Source organism: Tetrao urogallus, assembly GCF_951394365.1.
Source record: "Tetrao urogallus genome assembly, chromosome: 26".
NCBI classification, from domain to species: Eukaryota; Metazoa; Chordata; class Aves; order Galliformes; family Phasianidae; genus Tetrao; species Tetrao urogallus.
Genome location: NC_136839.1, coordinates 648,147 through 665,447, shown reverse-complemented (window position 1 = coordinate 665,447; position 17,301 = coordinate 648,147). Strand labels below are relative to the sequence as shown.

Below are 17,301 nucleotides of genomic sequence, written 5' to 3'. Positions count from 1 at the left end.
TTGCACAAGCAGGAGAGAAACTTTATTGTGTACAGTTTTTCATAAGGATGCTGTACAGAAAGAAGCAGAGGTCTCTGACCCATAGAGCCAAATGATGGCATAAAAAGGGAGAGCAAATTTAAGGAAAGACGTGAAGCTGGTGCACACTTTTTGGGTTACAATCTTGTGATCTAGCAAAAGTAACAGCACGTTTCTGTAAGCATTAGCCAGTGGTTGGACTGCCCTTCTTGAAGCTGGTCCAGCACAGGTGGTGTCGTAGCAAGAGAGGATTCAGTATTTCTTTATTAGTGTCTCCTGTCACGAATGGAGGAAGACCTTCCCTCATCTTCTGTGCCCCCACGGGCTCTTCCAGCTGTGGTAGGAGAAAAAAAGATCATTAAACGTATGGGAACGCACAGAATAGTCACTCAATGTTTCTTTGTTTGCTCATTTCCTGACTTTTTTCCACACAGCAGAGGAGGAGGAGCTGCCTCTGCACCTCATCTTCTCTTCCTGCTGGTCCACATCCAGTAAATCTTCCCAGTTATGAAATAGGAGAGGTAAAGATATAAACAGAGCGCACTGCATGTCAGATTTCTCCTGCAGGTTGTATGAATCAGCGGAGGAACTGAGGAATCTCTGTGAGATTGCTGTGCTTTAGAGCCACGTGAGGAGCCAGTGCGATCATTTTGCAAGCTGGGGTCAAAAGTGCACATAAAATAAAAGATAAGATAAAGTGCAGTGCTTTCCTCTCCAAATGGAAAAGAAGGTATTATTGCAGAGAATATGATCTGTGTTAATAAGAAGAAATACCAAGCAAAAAAGGCTTATTTAATTCTATTGCTTGAACTCATTTCCACCCCTCGTTATGTCACATTTTTTACTTACCATCCTTAGGGTTCACTCCTGACATCCTGCAGAAAAGAAGAAAAGTTTGGTCAATGACCATCATGAGTTTGTCCACCGACACTTAGGAGACGCTGTGCGCCCAGCTCAGTGCTCACAGTGCTTCATCAGCAGGTTGGCTCTTACTCTGCTGGCACTTGTGCTCACGTCAGGGCTTTGAATAGCACTGCTGTGAACTCTAAAGAAAACGTGGCCATCAGTGAGGCCACTTCTTAGTCTTGATTTGTCTCTAGAAACAACATAAGGAGCCGATTCCCTCTCAGAAATCAAAAGCAATTCCTTGTGTAGATCAGTACGAGAAATGGGCAGTAAATGTTAGACTTTACTAAAGTCAGTTGTGGTCTATCCTCTTCTATTCTGGGTGTGTGATGATAAATGTTGTGATATGTGATGTGATGACAAACCTTTGTTCACAAGTGCAGAAAAGCAAGAGAAAGAGATCCTGAGAACAGACTTGTGAGTGGTATGCTAGGCTGAAGGCGGTGATTCCAGCCCAGCAAGAGGATTACGTGAGACCTGTCTGGGGCCTGATGCCTTCTGTAGTACACTGTAGTCAACATAGCTTCAAATTATCAGCACAACTGATCTGCAAATGTAGTTTGAGTGATAGCAGCTCTGGGGATGTTGCCGAGCACCCGTGTTGCCAGTGCTCAGCAGGCTGTGTATGCAATCAGTGTGATTTAGTAATCTGGAGTCAGCTAACAAGCACAAATTAGTGCTTTACAATGTGCCCTGTTATTAACCTTATCTGTCCATCACCGGATTTGTATACAGAAACGTACTGGGAGTCCTGGGTCTCCAGCAGCTGGCGGTACGTGGCGATCTCCTGCTCCAGGCGGCTCTTGATGTCCATCAGCATTCTGTACTCCTGGTTCTGGCGCTCCATGTCGCATCTGATTTCACTCAGTTGCTCCTCAACACCGGTGATGAGGTTCTGAATTTGTGCCAGCTGCGCGCAGTATCGTCCTTCTGTATCTCGCAGGTTGGCTTCCAGTCCAGCTTTCTAATGCAGGAAGACATCAGAACAGGTTGTCGTACGGATTCATCCCGCAGATGGAATCTAAACCAAAGCAAGGGAGGAGGGGGCAGGGGAGGTTTCTGGCTGTGGCTTGCAGTGTGCCGGGCACAGCTCCATACCATGCTCATCTGTGACTGCAGCTCAATCTCCAGGCTCTGCACCGTGCGTCTCAGTTCCGTGATCTCGGATTTGCTGCTCTGTATCTGCTCGGTGTGGGTGGCGACTTCACGGTTCAGCTCATCAGTCTGAAAGAAAAAAGCAACTGCAAAATTAGATGCATAAAAAATACATTTTAAGCTGATCTCTTCCGCTGCAGCAGCAGAGATGAGGCAGCGCATCGGTTCGACGTTTGCTGCCATAGGCTCACCTGAGTGAGGAACCACGCCTCAGCATCCTTACGGTTCTTCTCAGCCAGAGCCTCGTACTGCTCCCTCATCTCCGACAGGATCCTGGTCAGGTCGATGCCAGGAGCAGCGTCCATCTCCACGTTGACTGTTCCGCTGAGCTGGTTGGAGTACTCCTTCATTTCCTGCGTGGGAAATGAGAGTGGGGACACACAGGAGGTTACGCGCTGCGCTCTGACACGCTTTCTGCCAGCAGCAGCCCACGCACTGCTGTGTGGCGCTTTAACTATCAGAGATGGCACACACATAAGAACGTTTCTCAAATTGTACCTCTCCATGTATGTGCTTCTCTACTCTCTGTATACTCGCGCTCTCAGACTTACATGTAGTTTCTATGTGACCTGTCACATGCCCTAGGAATGTCAGACTGAGACTCTGCAGCTCATGGATCTGGACATTTTGGAATCAGATAAATGCTTCTCAGGACCAACTTCAGGTTCTTTTAATATCACGGTTCTCTCCTTATTGTTGCCATTCTGATTTTATTAGATAAATGCCAAGGGAAGCAATTTCCTCCCTGCACTGCTAAGAGCGCTCACCTCCTCGTGGTTCTTCTTCAGGTAGGCCAGCTCCTCCTTCAGGCTCTCGATCTGCATCTCCAGGTCGGCCCTGGACAGGGTCAGCTCGTCCAGCACCCTGCGCAGCCCGTTGATGTCGGCCTCCACGCTCTGGCGCAGGAACAGCTCGTTCTCATACCTGCAGTTTTACAGAGACAAGCATTGGCATGAGCGCGAGTTTGGAGGCAGCGGAGCCTTAAGTCAAAAACCCAGACTGTTCCTGTCTTCTTTTCCCCTGTGATTCAGGCCACTAAAATAGTTAAGAGCATCGCTAAAAAACAGACATGATTTATTTGTATACATTTACAGCTCAGTAATCTGGTTACTGTGTTCTAATCCCTAAAAACGCCATCGGTTTTAGCCAGGGATTTCTCATTAGAAGTCATTAATGAAAGCATCTTTCTGTAATTTGGAAATACATCTTTTTTCAGTGGCTGAAGAACTTTATTTTCTAGATGAGAAGCAATTCTGCGCTTCAGGAAACTGTTTGAGAAAGGGAGAGAAGGAGAGAGAGGACAAATGTGTTTCAGGCAAACTTACTTCAGTCTGAAGTCATCTGCAGCCAGCCTGGCGTTGTCAATCTCCAGAACGACTCTGGAATTGTCGATAGTGGCTGCAAGGATCTGACAGTAGGAAAAACAGGGAAAAACACTGTGAATACTGGGAACTGAGCACACTTTGCCACGTTCCGTTAACTTCTGTAATCAGTTTAATTGCAAACACCAGCTCGTCTTCACGATGCAACGTTTGCTGTTTAAATGAAGGAAAGGTTACAATTTTCTGTTGGTTTGCTGAGAGCCACATAGAGCTCCACTTTGGAGAACTCAAGATTTATTTCCTAATCGTTTTACTTGATTTCAGAGGTGTGAACCGTGCACTCCCACAACTCCGGTGCATTCTGCTAACCGCCCATCCTATGAACGCCATACCTTATCTCGCAGATCTTCAATTATCTTGTAGTAGTTACTGTAGTCTCGAGCCGGGCTGGTGGGCGCTTCCTTCTGGTACCAGTCTCGGATTTTGACTTCCAATTCCGCATTTGCGTCTTCCAAAGCTCGTACCTTCTGCAGGTACGTGGCCAGGCGGTCGTTCAGATTCTGCATCGTAATCTTTTCATTGCCGGAAAGCAGGCCGTCCCCGCCACCAAAGGAGCAGCTGGCATCAAAGCCTCCCCCAAAGCCGGCTCCTCCGCCCAGGCCGAAGACTGCACCTCCACCGAAGCCGCCGTAGCCTCCTCCGAACCCGCCGCCGAACCCGGCGCCGGATCCCCCCCCGTAGCCGCCTCCTACGGAGGAGACGAAGCGGGCCGAGGACACGGAGACGCCGCGACCCCCGGAGCCGCCGTGGATGCTCGGGGCGCGGTGGGAGCCGCCGACCCGCACCGAGGAAAGGCGAGAGCCGCCGCTGCCGGCAGCCCCGAAGCCCCCGGCACCGCTGGAGAAGGAGTTGTGCACGCTGTACGTGGTCATGGCTGCGGCTCGGCAGGAGCTGGCGGTGGGCGCAGTGCGGAGCGGGAAGGAAGGCGTTGTGCCTCGCTGCCCCGGCGCCTCTTTTATAGCCGCGAGAGACAAAGCCGGGCCGCAGCCCTCCCTCCGAAGATTCCCCTCCCTTGAGGTGAGGCCAATTATGATGACATTCCTTACACGCGGAGCTGGCTGTACATCCCAGGGGTTAGGGCTTGGGTTTTTTCTTTTAATTAGACTGAAGGGATGATTCAGGTTGTGTTTTTCTTCGGGCTACAGTTCTGAAGCCCGGGGTTTACTTTTCTGACAATCAAGAATGGAAAAACAAAGCGAGTTGAACCGCACCCATTCCCCATCCACAGCAGCCACCGCGGTTCTTGGGAGATAAATGACTGCAGGTTTCGTTAAGTAAAATTCTACTTTCATTGAAAATTACAAATTGTGCAGAAATGTCCACGTCGCCATTATTTCTTGTTTCTATTTTTTTTTCCCCGCAAAAGTTTGGAATTGAATTTTCCATGTTTGTATCCCTGTTCTTTCCTTGGAATTTGTATTTAAATGTTGGCATCTGAATTTCTATTGCAAAGACACACAGCACAGCACGGTGTGAGGAACGAGGGGCATCCATCTGTGTTCTGGGAGACTGGCCGTTTGGTTTAATTCACTAACTTGTGAAATAGGTGCGAAGGGCAAAACAAGAGTGAAATGAGTGAAATGGTTTGACTGAAGGAAGAATGTGGGAAGATGAAGTTCCTGTTACTTTTGGCAAACCTAAACAAGCTGAGCTTCAGCTGAAAAGTTCAGTGTGGGATTAAATGTGCAGCACTGATCTGTGCTATGAAATGAGTAATTATTGAAAGCAAGGTTTGAGAATCACTTACCAAGTGACATTGATCTTTCATTTAAAGCGAGTCTCAAACGCAGTGCATTTCAATTCCACCCATTTGTGAGTGACAATGGCAGGCAGTACATCAGTAACCCAACTGCTGAGCAGCACAAAAAGCCACGTTTGGGCGATGTTCAGCAGTGTGAACTTCTTGCTTGGTGCTCAGGGTGTGACAGTGGGGACAACGGCTGTGAGAGGTGTGCCTGCAGTGTGGATTTTGCAGACAGAACGCCGTTCTCTGCCCATAAGGTGACAGTTCAGGTGAAGGAGGGGTGAGGTGACTGCTGTGACATGGAGTAAAGGCTGGGGGTGGGAGGAATTTCCTCTGATCTCTGCTCTGCAGTGAACACATTCTAACATTTTTCCAAAAAGTTGTCCTTTTTCCTTCCAGAGAAGGAAAAACCTGTATTTGCTAAACAGCACAGCAACAGCTGTGCTTTTCTTAGCAGTTTTTCAGGTTTCATACCATGCAGGATGCATGTTTTCGGGTGCTGGGCTCGCTCCAGTTGCTGGTATGGGCAGAGGGTTTCTGTGAGGTGCAGTTGTGCCCTCGTGGTGAGCAGCCTTTGTGTGGGGGTTGGACTCGATGATCTCTGGGGATCCCTTCAACCCCTACGATTCCATGATTCTGTGATTCTGATTCTGAGGCAATGAGCACCAAAACTCCAGCAGCAATACGCAGCCTGACAGCCCGATCGTGAGCCCTCAGCTCATCAGCAGCGGCAGGATATTTCATAGCTGTGGAAACATGTTTCAAACGGAGCTTGGACCTCTGCCACAGCACTTCAGTTTTGCTTTGGGGCAGATTAATAGTTGTGTGTAGCTGCCAAATGTGCGTATCTGTGAGAGGCAGCATCTCAGGGACGAGTTGAGGCAAAGTCTCCCAAAGACAAAGAAGTTTCCCTAAGCCCCCTGTTTTGGCAGCGTGCGGAGGTGTGCAGGCTGCTGGGTCTGTGGGACGGAGTGATCCCACAGCAGGCGAGATCAAATTCCAATCAGAAAGTAAGAAACGCACAAACCGGCAAAACCTCTGTCAGCTGTATCAGGAAACTGTGGGGATTTTTCATTCAGCCACACCAGAGCAGCCTGCTGCAGCCCCGTCCTGCCCTCCCCTCCACATCTTTGCTGATTTGTGCTTCTCAGGACTGTCTTTTCTTTGCTGTCAGTTCGTTGTCTCATAGTCAGGCTGCTGTCAAATGCTATAGAGCTGGATTTCCAGGGGCTGAGCTGGGACTTGTGCATCAGGCCATGACAGATGCTGCTGATGGGTCAGCTGAGTCAGCGCAGAGCCGAGCCCAGCTCTGGCCCCTTCACCTGGGGAGGATTACCCAGCCCTGACAGAGCAGGTCTGCAGCTCTGCGCTGCTCCTTGCTGTGCAAACACTCCATTAATCTGGGAGGACTTATAAAAATGAATGAAAGAATGTATTCCCTCCCAAGTCCAAGAAGTGATGAAGGGGCTGTCACTGAGAGGAGTGATTCACCCTGGGGAGCCGTGTGTCCCTGCTGGGGCTGAGGAGTGGGGCTGGAGGCCTGGGCTGTAGCCCCAGTTTTCTTTTAGCACGGGCCCAGAGAAGTTTCCTTGGCTGTAAGCCTCTGGAGTTGGGAGTGAAATAACTGATTTCTGATGGCCTGAAGTAAGAGTGATTGCATTTGGAATTTGAGCCAGAACACCCTTCCAGCGATACGAGAAAGAAGGTGGTTGGAAGAGTCCTGAGAGCCCATACCTGCATATGGGTGAGGATTTGATTTTTCTGTTTGAAGATAAGTGCATTGGACTAGAAAGTGAGTGACGAAATCTCAGCCCTGTCCCTCACTCCCGTGTATCTGCAGCCATTCTGACAGCTTCGCATTTCGCCCTAACAAAACACTGTCCAGCTTTGCTGGAATCTCCCGACATCTCCGTCAGCCCTGTGGGTGCACAGCCACTGCAGCTCCCAGGAGGGCTGTGCTGGGGCAGCAGCTGCGTCGTCCTGTGGCTGCAGCCCAGCTTCAGCAGCGACTTCACAGTGAGAGAACGGGAGCTGAGATTGCAGGATCATCTTTATTGGAGCAGATACAGCACAAGAAAGAAGTAATTAAAAACCTAACCTAGTCTGCAAATTAATCACTGCTAAATGAACCAATCTACTTAAGCTTGGTGTAGACAAGGATTTTCTGTGCAGTTAATTTCCAGCAGTTTAGTGTGATTTCTCTGCATTTTAATTCCCTTTTTTCTCTTCATCCTGAAGATGACATTTGTGGGACTTTCATACTATTTTCCATCTGCCAGCTTGTCTCTCTTGTCTGCAATAATATGGAGAAAAAGAACAACGGTTACTTAACCAGAACACATCAGACCATTCTGCAAGTTACTGAGCTTAGTTTGTGTCTCATCTGTCATTCCCTGCTCTCAGAAGTTTTGTTCTTCATAGCATTGACCTGAATCATGCATCACTTTTACAATGCAGCTGACCTTTAAAAGCCAGTCATTCTTGCATGTTGGTACAATGCCCCTGAGCTGGCAGGCTGAAATTGCTCGGATCCTTCCACCTGGGGGAATGAGTTGTGTGTTTTACAGTGGCAAAGGCTGACATTTTTTCCTGATGTCTAATAGCTTTTGATGTCTAAAACTTGTTGAATTCTGGGCAGAGCCATCACTTTGACTTTTTCTGTGGCACAGATCAGTGCAGCAGCCCAGTCTGAAATGGGCAGAATTGCCTTAATGTGTGTATTTATCTTTTTAGAAAATCAAACTTCTTTGGTTACTAAAGGCTTCCTAGAGGAGAAACAGTCCTTACCGGGAGATCCAGAAAGGGAGCCAAACAACCTGCAAGCAAAGAGAGGAGAGGTGAGAGGGGAGGTAACACACTGCATGCTGTGTGAGACAACGACGTACGACAGCAGATTCTCTCATCATTTTGTACATGGTCAAAAGCAAGATGTTCATTTCCTTGGTCTCCCTTTCGTCCCAGGAGAAGGAATACCCCAAGTATCTGAAGCTGTGTGCTGCCATGCTGTGGCACATGAGCACCGCGCTGCGCTCACGCGGCACGAGGCGAAGCACAGAGGCTCTGTGCCACGAGCCGTTACTTACTGGGACTCCTGACCCTCCAGGAGCTGCCGGTACGTCGCGATCTCCTGCTCCAGCCGGGTCTTGATATCCATGAGCATCTTGTATTCGTTGTTCTGGCGCTCCAGATCAGCTCGGAGCTCAGCCAGCTGCGCCTCAATGCTGCCAATCATGGCCTGGATCTGCGCCAGCTGTGCGCCGTAGCGCCCTTCCGTGTCTGCCAGGCTGCTCTCCAGCGCGCCTTTCTGCCGGCACAGTTGGAGGGAAGGGTTGCTGGGCTGCTTGCAGGAGGGGAATGTGGGTGTATTTTAGGGGTCTGCGTTTACGCAGTGCAAATGTTCACATACCATGCTGAGCTGGGACTGCAGCTCTATCTCCAGGCCTTGCAGGGTGCGTCTCAGGTCGGTGACCTCAGACTTGCTGCTCTGCAGCTGCTCAGTATTGATGGCCACCTCACGGTTCAGCTCTTCAGTCTGAAAATGGGAAAATGCCACATGAGACACGTGGGGCCTCTGAGCGGAGGTCGTACGGCTTTCAGATTGGTTTTGTGTAAGTTACAGAGTCGTTTCGTTTCCTTTGTGGATTTAAAAATTAGCATTCATTTAGTATGAAGCTTTTGATACCTTACTGTGGAACCAGGCCTCAGCATCCTTCCTGTTCTTCTCCGCCATGTGTTCATACTGGTCTCTCATATCAGCCAGGATCTTGGACAGGTCAATGCCTGGAGCAGAGTCCACTTCTACACTGACTTGGCCGGCTACCTGTCCTCCCAGGGCACTCATTTCCTTGTTGATATAGCAGCGGAAGATAAAAGAGGGTACAGTTATGAATGAGGACATTATGAGCCATCCGTTCTTTCTGCAAGGCTCTAAATGACTGCACTGGAAAACCGGCAGGGTGGATCTTTCATTTGCCACTCTGCACAGAAGTCTTTTCTTTTTCACTGGAGAGCCCAAGGCAATCCTGAGGCACCCCTCACAGTGCTTTCCTAACATCACTCCCCAAACGCTTCTTGTTTGTTTTTTAGTTTACCTCCTCGTGGTTCTTCTTCAGGTAGGCCAGCTCCTCCTTCAGGTTCTCGATCTGCATCTCCAGGTCGGCCCTGGACAGGGTCAGCTCGTCCAGCACCCTGCGCAGCCCGTTGATGTCGGCCTCCACGCTCATGCGCAGGGCCTGCTCCGTCTCAAACCTCAAAAAAGCAAAGCAGAACCCTTCAGGCTGATGATGAGAGCACCGTGAAATGTGTTATTTGTTAGAGATGCATCTGGAACTGCAGGAACTATAGTATAGCAGATGTTGTCCAGCATTAAGCTTTTCTACACGTATTTCACATGACGGTGCGTTTTCTGTGGAATAGGTGATGTTTCAGCAATGCATAAAGGGCTGAGCTGCAATGACAGGATCAAACTAGCGCTAATACAGAGATTTTACACACGTTCTTTGTTTTTTCACAGCCACTGCCCTTTGCCTCCTCAGGAGACTTTTCCCCTTCAGAAATTACTCACTTGGTCCTGAAGTCGTCAGCAGCCAGCCTGGCGTTGTCAATCTGCAGGACGACCTTGGAGTTGTCAATAGTGGCAGCAAGGATCTGCAATCAGCGAGAGTTCATTGCTAAGGTGAAACAAGCATGTTGTTTCTTTTCCTTACGCTCAAGGTGGAAGAGTTATGATTGTGTTTCACCCGTAGCTCCACCAAAGATGAGTGCATTTTGTTTGGTGTCAGTAGGAAAATACCAGATTATCTGTAGCAAATAGGCAGCACAGACTGATCACAGCATTTCTGCCATTGCTGTCAGCCATGGGTCGGTCCCCTTACTTGTGTCCTATGAAGGGCTTTAAGCTGGAATCCCTGCAGTGTGAGGGAGAGGCCGGTCAGTGGGAGCTGCTGTGGTTGTGAGGCACAACCAGAGCTTCCTGGTGAAAAGCAGAGGAAGCACAGTGCGGTTCTGGGCAGAACTCGTTCTGTCTGCGTGTTTTCTTAACAGGGCAGTGACTGCAAGGCCTGTGTGATTGCAAAATAAATGCCATGTTTGTGTATTGTGAGCAATGGTGGTTCGTACTGCATTTGTAAAGCCTTTGAGCACGTTATTTCCCTTACAATAACCAGGTTAGTGTTTACTAACTCTGATAATCAATCATGAAATGCTGCGAAGGAAATGTTCCTTAGCAGTAATCCCTTTTAATTTTTAATTAGAAAATGTGTCTTTTTTGCCTGCTGCTTTCAAAACTTAAAAGGTCATATGCAAAAACAGTAGGAACATCTTCTCTAACAAAAGGGAAGAAAAGACGGGAGGAAAAAGAATGCCAAAAGGTGAAAATCTGATTCCCAGTTCTGTCTTTTCTGGAGCTCAGTGAGAACGTCTTACGACAAAGGGAAAATGAACCCCGTGGGAGTGGCCACAAACTGAACGGTGAGAAATGACCCTAAAGTTTTCTTCCATTTGTTTGCACAGTGCAGCCAGCTTCCAGGTGTGTGCTCCAGGGCGCGCGTCTCCTGAGAAATCTGACATCAGCTGCCCATCGGCTGCTGGGACACAGCCTGCATTATAGATGGGATCGATTCTTTTATGTCTGCTAATTCCTAACGCTGGGGTGTCTGCGCTGAGCTGTGCTGTGCTTTCTCCCTGCTAACGCTTCAAATCATGGATGATTTCGTACTGCACATTTCTCTCCCTGCCCCGACCAATGATTGTGTTCTCATCTTCCTCCTTTTCACAGACCTCACGGCCTTCTGGCTCCTTTCCTAGGGAGTTTTTCTCTTTGGGTTTTTACGCTTCCTTCTAAGGTGCCTCTTAGAAAATACAACCACCTACCTGGTCTCGGAGGTCTTCAATAGCCTTGTAATAAGGGCTGTAGTCTCGGGCAGGGCCCGGTCCTTGTTTTAGGTACCATTCACGGATCTTAGTTTCAAGCTCTGCGTTGGCCTCTTCCAGCGCGCGCACTTTGTCCAGGTAGGACGCAAGGCGGTCGTTCAGGTTTTGCATCGTCGTCTTTTCATTCCCTGACAGCAGACCATCCCCAGAGCCCCAGCCCCCCCCGAAGCCCGCACCAAAGCCGCTGCTGAAGGCGCCTCCATATCCACCGCCCAGGCCGCTTCCTAGGCCAGAAGAGACAAATCTGGCGGAAGACACTGACACACCCCTGCCACCGGATCCCCCATGGATGCTCGGAGCCCTGAAGGACCCCCCCCCCAAACGGAGCGAGCGGCCGCCGGGTCCCCCAGCCACGGAGGAGCTTTGCCTGAAGCTGTAAGTCGCCATGGGGAGAAATGCCAGGGACCTGAAGCGAGCTGCGGTTTGTGATCCTGAAGCAGGAATGTGTGCTCCTTTCCCCCAGCCCGGCTCTTTTATGCCTGTGACAATGGGAGTTGTCTCCAGAATGTGTTATCTGAGACCCGTGGAATTTATCGGCCGTAAACCCTCTGCCAACACAGGAATTCCTCTCATTGGTCAGTTGCAGAGAAGGGAGCTGGGTTTCATTCCCAAATACCTTCACGCGAGGAGCCGATTCCCTCCCCCAGGGCTATGAGGAGGAAGGTGGGATTGGGGGGAGCTGCTGCTCCATCGACCTGGTTGCAGTTTGTGTGCTGGGAGCAGCAGGGCTGGCAGCACGCAGCCCCCCTGCAGCCTGTGCTGCGTCCCCAGCGAAGTCACACAGCAACTTGCTTCTGCAGCCTCAGGAAAGTTAAAATACGGAGTGATTAAATCAGTTACTGCAGGCTGATAACAGAGCCTGAAAGGAGCCCCCATGGTGAACAATGCCTTAGCACAGCAGGGTCCTACCAGCGTTTTGCCTTCTTTCCCTCAGAAAAAATCCTTTCAGAAGGAACAATTTCATGCTGGGCAGCCTTCCTGGGGAGGTGGATCCATGGATTCCCTGTGGATGGTGGTGGTGGAGAGGCATTGGTCACTGCCCTCAGTGATAAGGCTGGCGTTTCCTTAGCCCTGATGTGCTCAGGCAGTTGGGCTGGATCCACGAACTGATGAACCGACTGAATTATTCTGTTCTGTTACAAATCTTAAGTTTGTTTCTTTGGTCTCATTTCCTTTTGGGCCAACAGTAAAATGGAGGATCTGACAGAATGCGTCGTGTGTGAAGGAGTCTCTATTTTTGTACAGAAACAAGAATCCTTTTCAAGTGTTTGTAGGAGAGGACATTGAACTTCCCTGGGTGTTACCTGGGGAGCCAGCAACAACAGAAACAAAGGCCTAATTATACATTCAGTCCTTTTGCTACCATCAAAGAGGGAAGTAAACAGAAGAAACATAATCACATCGCCTTCTGGGCTCTGACAGTAATGAAAATGTTACTTCTCCAGTGCTTAAATCCAATTCTCCAAGGTGAATTTTCAAAAGCAATGGTGTTTTATCACTGCAAGCATCCCCAGCAGCGAGCGGCTCTCCCATCTCATCCTGCTGTTCTCTTTCTTTCCCCACCAGCCCTCCTTCCCTCCAAACCTCCGGGCCGCTGAGGTGCTGCTGTGAGGAGGGATGCAGAGAGCAGCAGTGGCAGCAGCCGGGCAAGGGCCGAGCTCTGCGTCCTGCAGCTGCTTCCAAAGCTCTGGGAGTGCCAGGTGTGGGCTGTGTTTGAACAACCCGTGTAGAACCGAGACAATGAGGTAGAGATAAGCCAAATGAAATGCATACTCATGAGGGCAAGTCTGCTCTTTTTTTGCCTTAAAAATGCACTAAGCACACATCAGTGCTTTCCCCACTTGGTCCAGAGAGAGAAGTCAAACTGCAGGGCAAATACAGGGAGTGTTAAAGAATAAACACACGAGCTGGAAGCTGGCCAAGGAGCTGTGCAGCAGCCCCGTGGAGTCGGCCTTACAGCCTTCCTTGCAGCTTCTGACCATCCACCAGCTTCAGCGTTTCACAACTCATCATTCGTATGGATTGATCTGTCCTTTTTTCCCATTTATACATCATTTTCTGCTGTAATTTATGAGGTTGGGTTCCCAGTTGACAAGAATTCAGTCATTTGTGTTGAATGTACTTTATTGTGAACGTGTGGCCTTGAGGCTGACTCATATCCTGCTTGCGTACAGGTAGATGACCTGTATCCTCAGATGAGAGGGAGTCCTGTCCTGTAGAAGCAACTTGCAGGCTTCTCTGCACCTGATGTATCAGAGCAGAGTTCTGCAGCGACTCAGCACAGAATATATCAGCAGATTTGTGCAGTTTGGGGGCCATGCATGTTATCTATGGTTCTGCAGCCTGGGGGCATGACAGCTGGGTTCTTTTGTGTTGTGCAGCCTGCCCCGAGGCAGAGGACAGCCCTTCTGCAGATCTGAATGTTTTATTCAGCCCTGGGTGGGGGAATGCTGCCCAGCAGGTTCCAGCTCCCATCAGGAGCACTGACAGCCTGGGAAGCTGTTTGCATGGGGGCAGAAGGGACTGACGGAGAACAGTTACTTTACTGTTAAATGCTGGAGTTGACAGTTAGAGCATAAAGAACACAACTGGTGCACTTTCCTTCCCTGAGCAGAAATGGGAGAAGCGGAAAGAAGAAAAAGCCCTGTAGTGTTCCCCTCGGTGTCCTGCAGCATGGAGAAAGGAGCATCCTTCCCTCTGGGCATCCCCAGGTTCCCTCATTAAGTCCCCAAGGCAGCGTGTTTTGGATTTCTGCAAAATAGAAGGCACATGTATGATTTTGCACAGTTCTTCATGGTCTACTTCATAGAAGTTGGGGTTGGAAGGCCCTGCATTCCCTCAGAACCTCCCGAGTAAAAAGCAGCAATCACTGTATATGTTGAGAATACTGCTAATTAGCTGCAATCAGGCTACATTTTCTTCAGATAGGTGGGGAAAACTCCCAATGAGTTCTTCTTAATAATTTGGAATTCCATCTGGAATTGTCAGGAGGGGAAAAGCTTGGGAGGCAGTGCGCAATGGCGCAACTATTCCATCTTCTTTGTAGCTCCCAGTGAATGGCAAGCGCCTGGACAGCAGCAGGGCACCTCGGGCAGCATTCCTAGGAAAACTGTGTTCTGAGTTTCCAGTGGGGTTTGGATTTGTCTTTTAGCTCCACATCCTTTGTAGCTCTGTGGCTGCACGTGTTTGCTTTTGCTGGGGCTCCCTTCAGGTGATAACACATTTAAATGCCTGGAAAAGCCTTCAGTGTGGCAAATTATTTGCTTGAGGAAGAAGGTGCTGTTACCATTGAGTGCAGGCCTTTGTTTCTCCCACTACTGTGATCTTAGCTGGCTGTACAGTCGACTCTTCTGCAGCACACAGAAGGGTGGGACAGCCCAGGAATGGCCTTTATCTGCAGCTTATCACCGATAAGCACAGCATGGGGAGCAGCCTTCACCAGGCTCATGCGTTTGCTTTATCTGTCTCTGTTCTGCTTTCCTATTGCTGCTGCTCTGTGCAATTGTAAATGTTTTTTCAAGGCATTTTTATGAACGTTGATATAAACCAGTTTTATTGCCCTTGAGTAACACTGGCACGTACCTCATTCTCACCTGCTGCTCTTGCAGTGCTTGCATTGCCGGTGCTGCTCCCACCCCAGGAGCCCCTGCACACTTCCACCTTCCTGACTCTTTTGTACCCACAGGTTCAAACTTTGTATTTTCTTATTATTGAAGCTGCGCTGCCCTGCCCCACTGATCCTGTGCTGCATTTGCTTGGATCACCACTGTGGGTGTCCTCTCCCTTTAGAAGCCACAGGCACAAAGCAGTTGAACCTCTTTAATTCAGACACACACTTTTCTCCTTTTTTTTTTTTTTTTTGGAACTTCCCTTTGGGAAGAGCCAAACCCGATGAGAGCTGATCTGCAGGCCGTCCTGGTGCTCGGGGAGCAGCTCTCACCCTCCTGGCTTCTCTCTCCCCTCATCAATCATTTCTAGGGCCTTTTTCCCAGATGCTCACAGCTCACATTGCTGCACAGGGCGCCAAGAGATTCCGAGATAGGAATGTTTGTGTGCTGCAGCAGCAGGTCTGGGCACAGGCAGGCACAGCTGCTGGTGTTTAAAGAGGACAGATAAGAGCAGCCTCCTCAACCCTCTGTCTTTTGTAGAGAAGGAATGGTTTGGTGAAGGGAAATGTAGGTGCCTGAAGGTAGGCCTGGCTGGGACCCTCAGCCCTGGCACGTGAAAGACAAGTTCTGGATGTATTTTTACATTTCCTTTAACCTGTTATCTGCTGGTAGATCTCAGCATGGTGTGACGGGGCTGGAGACTCTTCTCCAAGGCAACTTCGAGGCTGCTGCCCAAAGCAGCCAGGCTGTGGCCGCCCCATGCTGCCGAGTGCCCACAGCCACGGGGGGAGGTGCTGCCTGATGGAGAGGAGCAGTGTCACGTAGAGGGAGCACGGCTGTGTCTGGTTCCCATCTGTAAAATGTTTGCAGGACACATTCATACCTGTGTGCATTTGTGTTCATATGTTTATATTATTTTTTATTCATGTTTAAATACTATTATTTCTGTTGCTAGTTTTCTAAGTGCAGGTTTGTCTCAGTCTCACCCCACCCGAATCTAAGATAACATTCCAGGAGATTCATTTGGCTTTAAATCCTCTCTCAATGGAACGCTGAGGTCTGTGTCAGCCATCTCGTGTGTTGGGCAGCCCAGCACCACCGAATGAAGCCAATGGAAATACCTGCTGAGTGCCCTTCCACTGCTTTCAACTTCAATAAAACCCGTCAGATCCCAGTGAGGGGTTTCTGACAGCGGGTTCGGTGGAAAGGAGTTTTTGTTTCTGGCAGCAGAGCCGGCACGGAGCTGCAGGGCAGAGCTGGGCTGGGAGCAGCAGTGGCGGAGGGCCGGGCGCTCGGCAGGGCTGGGCTTTGATCCGCAGCCATGTCCGCTGCCGGGGCTCGGGAGCGCAGCCAGCACTACACAAAGGTGTTCCCTGCAGCCAGCCTTGGCAGCGCCGCTGAGCGTGGGCTCACAAACAGCACTGCGAGGAGGAATGGCAGAGTGCACAAATGGCTCTGCAGGCGCCATGCGGCTCCCAGTGAAAGTCAGCCTCAGCACAGCTGAAATGTGCACGTGCTGGGCCAGCAGGGAATGTTTGCCCGTCTCTCTGCTCTAGTGCGAGATTGCTTCGAGCAGATCAGAAGTTCGTTGGCATCTCCTCTCCACAATGCTACCTGCTGCATGGAACTTACCAGAAATCTACTGCTTAAAAACACAGAAAATGCATTTTCCTGCAAGCATTTTTGTGCTCGCTTCATTTGACTGCTGCTACTTTTCACGATTACTGTAGGCCAGTAAATGTGAGTACAGCACTACCTCGTTCACAGCATTTCCTTCCGTTTCTTCATCGAAGGCAGAGCGAAGAGAGATTTCTTTGTTAGAGCCCTGGGAAGTGCCGAGGGGATGGAGGGGATCAGCACAGCAGCGCTGCGCCCTGAAAGCTCTCCTGCAGCACTGGGGCCGCGGGGCCGCGGGGCTGCGGGGCTGCGGGCTTTCCTCCGACCTTCCTGAAAGCTCCTTACGGTGCAGGCGATGATTCATTTCCAGAATTGAGAAACCTGCGCACCCCCGCAGGCCGCAACAGCGCTTTGTGAGCCGCAGCGCCGTGTCACGCCGCTCCTCCGTGCGCCCCCTGCAGGCCGGCTGCTGAAGCACAGCCGCGGAGGCGGCAGCCCGAGGGCGCGCTGAGTTCGCTGATTTCCGATGGGAGCAGCTCGGAACTTTCGGTCGGCTGCACGGAGCTGATGGCAGTTCCTCTTTTCGAACCTCTTTGCTGTTACTGTGATTCAGTGCTGTCTGGTATCTCAGCGTTAGCCTTGTGAAAAATATATCTCTTTTATTACTTTTTTTTTCCTTAAAAAATATGAGTCTAGCTAATAATTTTTTGGGGGAAAAATTTTTTTTCTTCCATTGTTTTTTTTTTTTTTGGCAGCACATTTTAGTAATGGAAAAGGCAACCGTGAAACCCATTTTAAGCTGCATTCTTACATGTGGCCTTCCCTGTTTGCTTCAGTTGTTTGATTTCTCAGGAATAGTGACACCAGGGCAGTGGGGGGCAGAGCTGCTGTGTGACAGGGTGACATTTTGCCTGACTCGAATCTGATTGCAAAGCAAAAT

At 49.8% G+C, this 17,301-nt stretch overlaps 2 protein-coding genes across 2 annotated transcripts; both read right to left on the bottom strand.

Annotated features, from left to right (window-relative positions):
- Positions 1 to 284: 284 nt before the first annotated feature.
- Positions 285 to 4,333, bottom strand: LOC306955738 (keratin, type I cytoskeletal 19-like; the record flags this gene model as incomplete). Its single annotated transcript, XM_079547098.1, has 8 exons — positions 285 to 352; positions 868 to 893; positions 1,668 to 1,888; positions 2,023 to 2,148; positions 2,271 to 2,432; positions 2,847 to 3,003; positions 3,405 to 3,487; positions 3,794 to 4,333. The coding sequence occupies 8 exons, from the start codon at positions 4,331 to 4,333 to the stop codon at positions 285 to 287; spliced, it is 1,383 nt and encodes a 460-aa protein (XP_079403224.1).
- A 3,133-nt stretch (positions 4,334 to 7,466) lies between these two features.
- On the bottom strand, positions 7,467 to 11,523 carry LOC306955741 (keratin, type I cytoskeletal 19; the record flags this gene model as incomplete). The annotated part of the gene is made up of 8 exons (XM_079547101.1): positions 7,467 to 7,498; positions 7,993 to 8,021; positions 8,289 to 8,509; positions 8,612 to 8,737; positions 8,888 to 9,049; positions 9,297 to 9,453; positions 9,770 to 9,852; positions 11,077 to 11,523. The coding sequence occupies 8 exons, from the start codon at positions 11,521 to 11,523 to the stop codon at positions 7,467 to 7,469; spliced, it is 1,257 nt and encodes a 418-aa protein (XP_079403227.1).
- Between the last annotated feature and the right edge of the window lie 5,778 nt (positions 11,524 to 17,301).